This window comes from Rosa rugosa, chromosome 7 (assembly GCF_958449725.1).
Source record: "Rosa rugosa chromosome 7, drRosRugo1.1, whole genome shotgun sequence".
In the NCBI taxonomy this organism is placed as follows: domain Eukaryota; kingdom Viridiplantae; phylum Streptophyta; class Magnoliopsida; order Rosales; family Rosaceae; genus Rosa; species Rosa rugosa.
The window spans coordinates 11,272,086-11,285,486 of record NC_084826.1 but is presented as its reverse complement, the minus strand read 5'-3'; the positions used below and the strand labels follow the sequence as shown (position 1 = coordinate 11,285,486).

The 13,401-nt window shown below is 38.5% G+C and overlaps 2 protein-coding genes across 3 annotated transcripts; one reads left to right on the top strand and one right to left on the bottom strand.

The window, feature by feature from the left end:
- The first annotated feature begins 4,097 nt into the window (after nt 1-4,097).
- On the top strand, nt 4,098-7,747 carry LOC133723609 (ADP-ribosylation factor GTPase-activating protein AGD7-like). Of its 2 annotated transcripts, none has more exons than XM_062150498.1 (4): nt 4,098-5,054; nt 5,163-5,252; nt 6,446-6,947; nt 7,330-7,747. In XM_062150498.1, exons 1-3 carry the CDS (start codon nt 4,257-4,259, stop codon nt 6,944-6,946), a joined length of 1,389 nt encoding a protein of 462 aa, XP_062006482.1. In that variant the 5' UTR covers nt 4,098-4,256; the 3' UTR covers nt 6,947; nt 7,330-7,747. The 2 variants fall into 2 exon arrangements, with proteins under 2 accessions (XP_062006482.1, XP_062006481.1); XM_062150497.1 differs by having other exon boundaries at nt 4,099-5,054; nt 7,334-7,747.
- Nucleotides 7,748-8,165: 418 nt separating this feature from the next.
- LOC133723608 (cation/H(+) antiporter 20-like) lies at nt 8,166-13,083 on the bottom strand. The gene is made up of 3 exons (XM_062150495.1): nt 12,801-13,083; nt 11,223-12,230; nt 8,166-9,453 (listed from the first exon to the last, which is right to left on the bottom strand). The coding sequence occupies exons 1-3, from the start codon at nt 12,987-12,989 to the stop codon at nt 8,308-8,310; spliced, it is 2,343 nt and encodes a 780-aa protein (XP_062006479.1). The 5' UTR covers nt 12,990-13,083; the 3' UTR covers nt 8,166-8,307.
- Nucleotides 13,084-13,401: the final 318 nt, after the last annotated feature.

Sequence of the window (13,401 nt, the reverse complement as noted above, 5' to 3'; positions counted from 1 at the left end):
AACACAGCAGCAGCAGTTTTTTTTAAAAAGTCACAGCAATCCCAAACTAGCCCTAAGGACTAAACTGTTTAATTTTAAAATTTTGGACTAAACTGTTTTTCATGCAAAAGTATGAGGAGTAACGAGTATTTAATCCAAAAACATATTTATTTTGATCTTTTGGTTTTTTGAGAGATCTTCAAAACACTGTATTCTCATGCACATGGATTTATTTTAATTGTGAAGTATTAACAGATGGGTCATTACAAAAAGCTGAAAAACGATTTATTAATGAAAACATCGATAAAGGACGCTCTTTTTTACTTTAATTGTTTTTTTTTTTTTTACTAATGAATTCAATTGTCGGTTTGAATATATAAGGACACTCCTTTTATTCATATGGTACTAAATGGTTAGAGACTCCGAGTCACTTTGTGCCTTACCCATCAAGATAACCTGAAGTTGTTACAATTAGTAATATGCAACATCTTATTGTGATATTCATAAATTTAAAAATTTTAAAAAAAATCTTATTGTGATATTTTATTGAAAAAATATATATCTTATTGTGACAATGAGAAAAATAAACATCTTATTGTATATGACGATTGTATCTATTAAGTTGGCTTAAATTTGATGCCGGTCAAGTGGTTAGACCAAACGAAAATCAGTGCTTCAAGCCAAAATTTAATGTTTCACTTTGTGCTTGGCCACCTATATTTAACCTAAAACGCTGCAAATGATCCCTAAACTCCAATTAATAGAGTAGGAGTGTTTGGTTTTGGTTATGGAAGTTCGAATTGTCCTGTTATCGCATGTACTCCGTCCATTTAGATGTGTCGTTCATTAAGAACGACAAATCTCTATTAGTTATTCTCCTACTTTAAGGGTTTAAGTTTAAGTTTTTTGATATTATTCGGTATGTACAAAGAAAAATCCTTGAGATCTCAACTACTTTTAAAACCTTGAGATCTCATGGTACGATACTCTAGTTAGTTAGTCCTAGGGTTTGTTATTGCTTAGTGTGTCTTTATTGCCTTTGTTATGCCATTGCAGGCTTTCTTACGTACTCCCAAAATAAATTGTTTTTTTATTGTTTATTTTTTTAATCAAATCCAAAATGATATGTAATTGATACTCAAGCTACAATGACCACTATATGCCTCTCCGCCGCTATTAACTAGATAGATAAGAGGTTGTGGGGATATCACGGTGGTACACATGGTTAGACTATTCATTATACAACCAGTGCTCAATTTTAAAAAAAATGCGAGCCTATAAGTCATGACACAAGAGTAGCAAAATAAGCACAAAAAAAAAAATATATAAAAAAATAACACAACACAACACTGCATAACTCCCTAAAAAACTAGGGAATTATTAGAAAGAAATTACCTATCTACATAGTAGCCCAAATGGCCAAGGGAAAGCCAGCCCTTGGCCCAACTGCAGCCTGGCCCAAAGCAAATCTCAATATCCCAATGAAGAGACATGCACGCACACCACCAGCCTCGCGACAAAGCCACCTCCGTCGGCCGCTGTGGCAACAATCGCCACCCCGTGTTCAAGATAAACCACCACCACTGTGCGCCACCACCAAGAGGACAAACGCTGACCAGAAAACAGACAGACCCAAACCAAACCAGGTAGGATATCCACAACCAAGCCGCCCTGACCTATTGATGATTCCTCGTCGTCGCTGCCACTTGGATCAAAATCAGTCCGCGCGGCCGTCCTTGAAAAACGATGCACGCGAGCGACCCAGCCATCGAGATTTATCGATAAGTTCAAAACTTGCCCATCATCAAAGTCATCAAACCAAGCTACCCTATAAACCAGGCTATAGAAACCACTCGTCCGACAGTAGCACCACGACAGTAGGCAACCAAGGTCAGCATTGCTGCAGGCCACCGTCAGACGAGCAACGTTTGAAAATGGTGAAAGCTGGCTAGGGTTCATAGGGGAGAGATAGGCAGCTAGAGATAAAAGACTTTTTTTTTTTTTTTTTGAACATTGAATTCTTGTTTTTTTTTTTTTTTTTTTTTTTGTAGAATGTAAACTAACTGACATTAAGTTCAAGATTGAGTATAGAGAAATATAAATACATGACAGAGCAAAAACTATGATATAAATGGTTAGGCCTGTTTCAACAGACGCAACAAATAAATTTATAAATCAATAAGAAGAAGTGAAAAAATGAAATTATTTCACTTCTTCTTAAAACTATACTAATATAACTTTGTTCGGATAATTGACACACAGTTGAATAAGAGTGGCACCGACGTACAAAGTAAAAACAAAGTTTGAAATTCGTCACTCTTATCTCATCTCACCTGGTCGAGATCCAAACCACGAGCCACAAGCCCCAAGCCCCAAGCCCCAAGCCCCGAGCCCCTAACACCTCCAAAAAATTTCTAAAATTGTGGAACTTGAATTTAGTTCAAAGCGGGGCAATAAGCCCAATAACATAAATTTTGGGAAATTGATATTAGTTCTTAAAATAGTTTCTACAACAAAGTGCCAAAAAAAATAAAAAAATTTGTCCAACATACTTCCACTCTGGCTTGGGGCGAGTCTCTTTGGGCTGCTTCTAGTTAGGTCGGGGATCTAATGATCTTTGCAAATGGGCTAAATGGGGAAATGGTGTGGATGGACTTTCAAATTTTCTTGGGCTTGGGCTCTTTTGGTGTGGGTTTTATTGGACTTTAGCGGCCTTCATTTTTGTCATGATTTTAAGATACGATAATGAGCTTTATATAATTTCCAAGGCCAATTGTTGATTGCTAGTATTAGATACTATTGAAACGTAGGGAGAGGTTAATTTTTTCATCAACGGTTGTGAGACTAATTTTTCGATTATATTTTGATAAATCAACCGTTAGCTGTTTACTTAAGTATGAATATATCATTTCTGAAAATTTTCTTCAAAGTTGCTAATTGTTAAGATACTGAATTAGATTAAATCAATCAAAGAACCAAATTTGTCAAACTTGAACTTTTTATGTTCATAAATGACAAATCATGATTATGCATGACTTAACAATTTTCAATTTGATTGAAAATTTGCATAAATGATTTATTCATGAATATCTAAACATCTAACGGTTGATTTGTCGAAATATGATAGAAATGTAAGTCTCACAATCGTTGATTATAAAATTCTAATTTTACTGGTCCTTATTAGAGCCCCATTGAGATATGACAATGAAATTGCACTCAAGAATTCTTTTTTTTAGTTTTTTGGCTGAACTCAAAAATTTTCTAATGTACCTTATGGAGCAATGGTTGCTTTGGACTCACTACCTCATTCATAAATTTCCCAAATTCTTCTCGAGGCCCAAATTGTCCTCATCATGCTCCTTATTCACATTTATAATTTTGTCTTCATTGAATTTCTTGAAAAACTCGCCCTACCAATTTTAAGAATATTTTCCTTCCTTCGTACCCAACACATTTGTAAGTCATACTTGTAACTCATGCTTACATACAAACATTAAGTTCTTAAGATTTGTTCTAAAAAATCAAAGGGTGTGTGTCCAAGGTGCATCTTAAGTCGAGTTTGCCATTCAAATCCTCACCTCCTCTTGAGTATGAAGATCCCCTTCCTACATTCCATTCAAAAGTGTCACATTCATATCAAATAGCGCTACACACTCCACTTAATTAGCGTTTGATGACACAATTTTAAGTTTAAATTTAATTCTAACTTCCGTTTTAAATTAAAAACGATAACTTAATTCTTGATTTTATTTCGTCGAAAACACACGCACATTTTTTATGGATCCATTCATTAAAACCTTAACATTACCTCAAAAGGAAAAATCAATTTCGCCAAAAATACGTTAAAATCAAAATTTTATTGCCTCTAGAAACATGAAACATATATTGGTCCACAGACCACAACTCATTCTAGCAGGAAAAGAAAGAGAAAGAAACATCACGTGCCGCCCACGTGCGATTTGCAATAGAGAGAAGAGGCAAAGGACCAGTGTAGTCCATCTGTTCTCATTCTGTTTCTGTCCAATCCAATATAAAAAAAAACCAAAAAACAAAAAAATGCCTCGGCCGAATTGACGGTGTCGGTGATCTCCTCCCCCAATTTCTCTCTCCCCCCCCCCCCCCCCAAAAAAAAACCCAAACCACATCACAGAGAGAGAGAGAGAGAGAGAGAGTAGAAGATTCATTATCTCTCGAATTATTGAAATTTCAATTTTTTTAATTTTTTTTTTGAAATTTTGGTTGTGGATCGGTGATCCGATTCAGATCGGAGCTAAAAAATGGCGGCATCGAGGAGGCTCCGGGACCTGCAATCGCAGCCGGGAAACAAGATCTGCGTGGACTGCTCGCAGAAGAATCCTCAATGGGCTTCGGTCTCCTACGGCGTCTTCATGTGCCTAGAGTGCTCCGGCAAGCACCGCGGCCTCGGCGTCCACATCTCCTTCGTCAGATCCGTGACCATGGACTCCTGGTCCGAGATCCAAATCAAGAAGATGGAGGCCGGCGGCAACGAGAGGCTCAACGCCTTCCTCGCCAGCTACGGCGTCTCTAAGGAGACCGATATCGTCACCAAGTACAACACCAACGCTGCCAGCGTCTACCGGGATCGCATTCAAGCCCTGGCCGAGGGTCGGCCTTGGCGGGACCCGCCGGTTGTGAAGGAGAGCGTCGGGGGGTTTGGGAAGACGAAGCCGCCTCTGGCTCACGGCGGAGGAGGTAGCAGGGGAGGCGGTGGCGGAGGCAACAATGGGGGTTGGGATAATTGGGACGACGACGGGTTCAGATCGAACGATATAAGGCGGAATCAGTCCACCGGCGATGTTAGAGGCGTGGGCGGCGGCGGAGGGATGCCGGCGAGGTCGAGATCGACAGAGGACATCATGCGATCGCAATTCGAGGCTTCCGCGGCGAACAAGGAGAGCTTCTTCGCCAGGAAGATGGCGGAGAATGAGTCCAGGCCGGACGGACTCCCACCGTCGCAAGGCGGCAAGTATGTCGGGTTCGGGTCAAGCCCGGCACCTTCTCAGAATAGTTATAATAACAATTCGCAAGGAGATGTGTTATCTGTTGTTTCTCAGGTTGCATTATTTGTATTTTATCGTGTATCTGTATTTACTTTAATGTGTGAGTTTCGATGGAAATGGCTGATATTGATACATGCATGCATACATTTCTGTTTTCTGTAGGGTTTTGGTAGGCTATCTTTGGTTGCTGCATCTGCAGCTCAATCAGCTGCAACTGTAGTACAGGCAGGCACAAAAGAGATCACCTCTAAGGTACTTCGCTATAACTCTTTATTATGCTCGATATTAGACGATCATTCTGCCAGTGGTTTTATTTGTCTAATTCAAAATGATTCAACCACCATGCACTGATAATTCATGGATGATTAATGCAAAGAATGAGACGAATGTGGAAGCAAGTTGTCCGTTAATCTTATTCATCAGCGCCTGTAGTTTTCTTCCTCTCATATGTGGGCAGAATGTGGCATTCTGTTTTAGTAAATTTTATGAAACTCCAACGTTACACATCAACCTACAAAAGGATAATAATGGAAGTTAAAGCATAAGATATTAAAATGTATTGTTGAAACTTATTCTCTCTTTCATTTCTTTTGTTTATTTTGAACATCCCAATAAAACAATGAACACTGTAATCCATTCATTCCCAGTCCATTTCCTCTTCATTGTTATTCTCATTTCTTTTCCATTTTTTACTAGACTGCGAAACCTGTGAGAAATGGTTAACAGTTGAAGCTAATGTTGGTGGTTATTTACATGGTAACCGAGTGACTAACAGTCTGATCTTGAACTCCAATTAAATACAATTTTATGGTTGGGCTTGTATTGGTGTCAATTGGATGATGGTTACCAGTGTAATGGTGCAGTGTAAAATAGCAGTGAAGACAGCAGTGTAGGACTAGTTGAGGAGTTTGATACACCATGAAGTAATCTGAGGTGTGAACTTATTATGTTTGGATGGTTAGAAAATTAGAGGTTAATGTTTTGGTGAGACGTTCCACAAATTACATGATATTTATAAACTGAAGCTAGGGAGCTTTAACTCATATTTCATGAAACAGTGAATGACAAATTATTATGGATAGATCTCCTTTAGCATAATCAACAAAAGTTGTAAATAAGCCATATTCACCATTCCTTTTAGATCACAATTAGAAAAGGGTAAGGAACAGAAAATAATTGGTGTGCTGGAATGGAAATGCTACATTCTTACACAAAATGGCGACTTGTAAATTCCTTCTTTTCTCTCTCAAAGATTTAGATAAGTTGGGCACAAATCCAAGGCAATTGTATCATGGTCATTTTCTTTCTTATTCTTTGGTCAAAATCTTGGTCATTTTCTGATTTTCTATATTTGCTTTTTAGTTCTTATCATTTGTATTATAGACCAAGAGGTTAGCCAATTTCTAAACTTTGATAAACAATTTGTGTGAATGTATTTGTACCAGGTGAAAGAGGGTGGCTATGACTACAAGGTGAATGAAACCGTTAATGTTGTTACTGCAAAGACGTCAGAGATAGGACAAAGAACTTGGGGGATTATGAAAGGGGTCATGGCAATGGCATCCCAGAAGGTTGAAGAGTATGCTAAAGAAGGAAACTGGAACACTGACAACTGGCAACGAAATGATAGCGAGCAAAATGGATATTATCAAGACTTTAATAAACAAGAGAATTCAGGATGGAATACTTCTTCTGGACGGGGGCAGTCCTCGTCAAGTGGACATAATAACTCTTATAACTCGAATTCTTGGGATGATTGGGACACCAAAGACAATAGGAAGGAAAGCTCTACGAAGGGAATGGGTTCCAATAGCAGTGATGGTTGGGCTGGCTGGGATGATGGCAAGGATGATGGATTTGATAGTGGCTACCAGAGTGCACCTACGAAAGGTGTTGGTCACAATGGGAAATCTGATTCAACATGGACTGGTGGAGGTTTTGACTAAGGTTGGTTAGTGTATCTTGAATACTCAATGATTTATATAAGTTTTTTTAGATGTCCTGCCTCGATTTACTTTTTTTTGTTTTTTTGTTTTGTTTTTTTTTGTGATAAAGTATGTTCTCCAACAGCCAAACTAAAAGCATTCCTTTATAGCAAGGTTTTTCAACATGAAAAATGCAATTCTTTGGGATATGTTTTGGTTTTAAAAACTTCAAAATTTGATTTAATATGTAGTGACTTTAAAGGGGGCCGTTGGTGCTTTCTTGGCAAGTGACCTGGGATGGGGAGCCAGAAATGTTATTGGTGGCTTGAAAATTTATTTGGGTTTGTATGAGAATGAGTCCTGGGTCTCATTTTTGTTTTTGTTGTTCTTTTTTGCATGTCGAGGCAGAATTTGACATGATCTCAGCAAATTCCGGGTTTACCTGCAATCAGAGACAATGAGCACTCAAAGATGGCTGCCAATGGTGATGCTAAAGATGATGGATGTGAAATTTGTTAGCAGCTGCTGCTGATTGATTAGTTGGTGATCAAAACTGGAATTTGGATCCATTATAGAAAAGACATTTTTCTTGAGGTTAGTATATTTGATCAAATGTTATTTTCCTTTTTCTTCAAAGATTTTATGTAACTTTATTGGGGATATTTGTTGTTTCCAAGTTGTTTATACTATGTACAATTGTGCACAAGAAGGGTTAATTGCCCGATTCAAATGAGGATTCAAAGATATTTGTGAAGTTTGAGAAATGGAATTTGTTTTGATTTGTAATGGTACTAGTTTATTGAATAAATTTGTTTTATTATATCTTTGTTCTTTCTTTGTCAAGTTGAATTATATAGCTTTACGGCCTTGTGAAATTTTCACATTTTTGGCAAAATTCTAGTTTACATTCTCGGGTAATTAGCTGCTAGAAAGCACATTCTTACTCTCCCGAATACCTTAAGTTGTAATATTGAAACACAGTTTGCTGTGTCTTCACCGCGTAACTTGCTAAAATGCATCATGTTGTGAGCTCATAAATCTGTAGTATGAAGTAATTTCTTGTCTTGCTCTATGTTCTTTTCATTCATTTTTCCTTCACCATTGGTAGAGATGTATATCTGATTTAGGTGTTGCTTCATTCTGTAAGGAGGGTATGCTTCGTTCTGTAAGGAGGGTATGAAGGGAAAGAGTTTATGTATCTAATACAGTTTGAATCATCTGATCTTCTGAAATCTGAAACTAGCCAACAGAAGTGGATTAGACTCATTTATTTGTAATTTTCCCATCATGATGAGTGACTGGGTGCCTGGACTTATACATAAAGCTAGTGCCAAACTAATTTACGTATGGAGCGACTGCTACAACATAATCAACCCCAGATTTCATTTGCTAATCTGTGGTGTTTGTATCACAAGCACGGAGCACGAAATCCCATGTGAGGATGAAGCTAATGCGTCTCCAATTGGTCCCAGTTCGGTATGCTCCAGCTGATTGTGAGCCAATTCTGCAACAATTGTTGAAGGGTGGTGCTGGTTCCCCACGATCACCAGGTTGTATTCCCTGCCCTTAACTATGCCCGCCGCCGTGTCTATAATGTTGCCGACTACCACCTTCTCTATGAATTCCACCGACCCATTCTGCCTTCGAAACTCTGCCACTGCAGTCTCATCAAGATCCCTGTCGGGGTTGGTGATGGGGCTTAGAGGATTAGTGCTGTGCTCCAAACACCTCACAACGGTAACTTCAACGCTCTGATTTGCAATTCCCGCAACATACTGCAGTGCCCTGCGGTCATCGGTTCCACCGAAGAATAGAATGCACACCCTCTTCAGATTGGTAGTCTTTGCACCCTTCTCAGCTCCAACACCGAGTCCACGATCCACAAACAATGCTACTGAGCAATTAGCACATTTTAGAACTCTCTCATTGACTGCTCTCCAGCGATGCTCTAAATTATCCATCGTCTCTTCACCCTGTTTATTCCCCTGTTTGTTGAAAGGCAAGATAATGATGGACACCCTCTTGGCTTCCGCAACATGGAGAATATCCTCGTGCATCGTAGACAAAGCCGAGATGGCTGTTGTGTGACGGATGGTGACTTGACCAACTTGACTATAAGCTTCAAATGCTGAGGCGATATGGCGTGCCACCCCTAGACAAAAGCGGTTGATGAAGGGCAAGCCGTTTTTCCGTACTTTGTGTACCATCATAATGGAGGATGAACGATCAGTAAGTTCAACAAGATGCATCACGTAAACTTTGAGAAGAGAATTCTCGGAGGAGGTTCCGGTCGACTCAATGAGGTTGATAATGGAGGGTACACTTCCCCGTCCATGAAAACAAGCAAGGATTCGAAGTTCCTTCTTTTTATTCGAGTTCTTGCTGGGAGAATTCTGTCTCTCTAAACTACTCTCAGATTGGGAAGCAACGACATAGGGTTTGTAAATGGCCATCACTATTGGTGTCGTCATGAAGGTGGTGAAAAGTGCCATCAGCACAAAAATAGCAAACATCTCGTCGTTTAGAATCTGTAAATTAAGCAAGTTCAACGAGAGCTTCATGTTAGAATGGAAAATACGTACCAGCAAAGTTTACTCATAAAGCAAAGTCAGGATGGAAATAATTAATAACGTTAGTGATCCATTAAAAGAAAAACTGTGTTATTATGGAATTTACTGTTTGACTATTTCACCATATCGTTATATAATTTTATACTCTTAGAGTCATAGTGCATTAGCAGATTATTATGTGCATTACCGAATGCAATTAGTAGATTATTATGTGCATTGCCGAATGCAGTGCAGCAAGCATTACTGATTAGCAATGCACCAATTTTTGAATCATGCTTATCTAAGATATAGTTTTTTAAAGACAGTAAGACATAAGTAAATATAACACCTAAAAATAAAATGTACAGTTTTAAATTATAATAATTTTAATTTTTAAATTTAATACATGTCACTTAGGTTTACTTGTCTCTCATAGTTACATAAAAAGGCTAATAACATATGAGCCACTTTTTGTAACTTTATTATTCTCTACACCACCTAATTTGTTTTCCCTCATAAAGCCACAAATATAAAAAATATCAATATTTTCAAAAATGCTTTCGCACTTTTAATTTTCATTATTTCTGAAAATATCACTGCGTTAAAATAGTTATTGTTATTAATTGAAAAGTTACCACTAACGAACAAAAAAAAACTACTTCCGACAAATAAAAAAGCACACTGTAGAATAACCAAAAAACTACTATTGACACTATCGACGAATCGAAAAACTACTGTCAATTTTCAGAAAAGTCACTACCATCTTTCGAAAAGCTAATGTCAACTAACTGCTAGTAATTTTTCGGAAGAATGACATAGATTTTCGGTTCATTAACAGTAACTTTTTCATTCGTTAGTAGTAGTTTTTTCAATTAATAACAATAGTTGTTTGGATGCAATGGCAAAGTAAAAATGCAGTGGCATTTTTGTAAAATATTGATATTTAAAAAAAATATTTTGGTGGCTTTATAAGGGATAAAAACATATGGTGGTTTAATTGTCTAATTGATAATATGAGTCTTAAAAAGACAGTTATGGGTAATTTACTTACTTAAAACTGTCACTTAAGCGAGCGAAACTGTAACTTACATATCCTCTTTGTGTCGGTGAGCTATGACCTATGACTAGTTAGTAAGTTATAATTTCAATATTGTAAAGGTTATGGATTCGATTCTCACTAACATATGTAAGGGTATGGTGGGTTTGATATAGTAATCTGGGGTTCACATCCAAAACCAATTGGCAATGGATGGAGTGACCCAAACCCTTATAAACCCATAGGCAAGGTCCCATTTTTCCCATATGGGATGTATAATCTCAACACGCCTCCGCACGTGTGGAGAATTTTCATGCCATACACGTGGACAACATTGGGTGACGTGGAGCCCGTGTGGCCGGTAGGCATGCACACGTGGGATAACTTGGCTTTGATACCATGATAAAGTAATCTGGGGTTTACATCCAAAACCAATTGGCAATGGATAAAGTGACCCAAACCCTTATAAATCCATAGGCAAGGTTAAGGATTTAAAAAAAAAATTGAACTTTGAAATAATAGAATTAGGAAACGTTATTTTTTAGATGAAGAGTAGTATAGTCATTTCTTGAAACTCTCAGTGTCATTTCTTCTTTTGTGATTTAAAAGAAAGAAAAAAACACTTCCATTTTTGTGCAAAGAATTTTATTTGGGTCCCAAATAGGTTTCCAAAAAATATAGCATTAAGTGGTATAATTGATCTGAAAATTACCTTTTTCTCCTTGCCAATATTCAGGACAATAAGCTCCACCAATCCTTTAGTATTCATCAGGACACCTAGAGCTAATGACTCCCTCACTGGTATCATACACATCATTGCAACCAAAAACGTTCCCAAAATTTTTCCAGTGCAAGAAACTGATATAACCAAAGCCAAAAGACCCCATGCCTTGATCCCACATATTTTAGTAACGTCAGTCTTCAAACCACTCGAGGCAAAGTAGAGAGGGAGAAGCAAACCAGACACAAAATCCTCGATCCTTTTAGTCAGTTTGGCTGCGAATTCACCCCCTTTCGGAATGGTTAATCCAAAAATAAATGCCCCAAAGATGGCATGGACACCGATTAGGTCAGTCATGAACCCGGACAACATGACCCCGGCTAGGGTTAAGCATATATAAGCTTCGTCCTCCATTTGAGATGAGCAGCGGTTAGCAACCCAAGTCATCAAAGGACGGACCAGAATGAACATAAAAGCAACAAAAGCCACGCCGGAAATGAGAACCCAAATGGAGACTAGAGGGCCTTTATGGTTCCCACCGGCTAAGGCCACGGCCAAGGCCAGCAGAATCCATGCAGCCACGTCGTTGAAGGCTGCTGCAGCCATTGCCGTCTCACCTATGCGTGTGGTGAGCAGTTTGAGCTCTGCTAAGATGCGTGCGAGGACAGGGAAGGCGGTGATGGAGAGGGCTACCCCTATGAACATGAGGAGCTGAGGGTAACCTACTTTGTTCTCACCGTTGATGGCCTTGCGCATGAGGAATGTGACTCCTACAGCGATGAGGAAAGGCAGGGAAATGCCTGCGAGTGCTATGGTGATGGCGCTTTTGCCACTGCGGCGAATGGAGCGCAAGTCGAGCTCGAGGCCTACGAGGAATAGGTAGAAGAGGAGGCCGATGCTTGCTACTGATTCGAGTATGGGAGTGCTCCATGAAGGGAATATGATGGGGGAGAAATCTTTGATCCGGCCAAGTGCAGAAGGTCCTAGCAAAATCCCACCCTGAATTACACAAGAAATTAAACGCATTACTTTCAGTTATACATGCATGTCTTATGCGTACATGGTGTTTGACAACTACGTACTAAACCTAAAATAATTTGAGGCCTATAATTATGCAGTGTTTATATACGTAGAAAGTGTTTTTGCTTTGTAGCATTTTTGCTGGGAGTGTTTTCTTAGAAGCACATATAAATGTTCGTCGACCGCAATATGAGTATTTATCAGGTGGTTCTCCATGAATTAATTACTAGAAAGTGCTACTAGAATCAGAGTTATAGTTTTTCTGCCAAGAACTCAATGATGATATACCAAGCAAATTTTCCTTTATATGCAATTTCATCCTGATTATGAAGGTTAATATGATAAGGGTGGGGGAGATATATATAGATGTTTCAAACCCAAGACTTCCCAGAATTAAACCCGTGATACCATGCATACTAGTAGTCTAACTTTCATAAGTTGAAGCCAGCTAGACATGGTTATGTTTAAGCAACAAAATGAAGTTTGAAGTATGATGAGGAAGAAGATAGTGAAGATCAAGAGTCGGAAGCACGGATTGATGGTACGTACTAAGATCTCCGCAATGACCTTGGGTTGGCGGAGTGGTTTAAGAATGAAGGCGAAGAAGCGACTGATGAAGAGGACCAGAGTGGTTTGAACTATCAACAATGGGAAGGCATGGTTCAGAGGATTATCACCCTGCCAAGCTCCATCTGAAGAAGTTCTCATGCTGGTTAGGTTCAGAACCATAGGTTCCATGGTTGATACTTGATAGCAATTGAATGCTCAACTCTGATAACTATGTGTATGTCTTTGTTCTTCAAATGGTGAAGGCCAGTGTAGTTACTAACTGATTTATATATAGAAGGATAAGAAGGTAGAAAGCAGTCTAAGTCAATCACCCACCACATTACTTGCGCATAAATATAAAAAAGTCGGAAAATTCTATAGTACATATCAGTATCTCATACACACATTTACAAATGTGATAACAAATTTGTTGTCAGAGTGGTAATGTTGAGTCATATTTTGTGTAATCTTAGTTCTAATAATAGTAATTACGCCTCCTACGACATTGTTACAAGCTTTTGAACAAATTCGTTGTCAATGTTATAATTTTTGTTTAACTATATGTAAATAGAGTAAATGAATATGGTAACTTTTGTTCTCA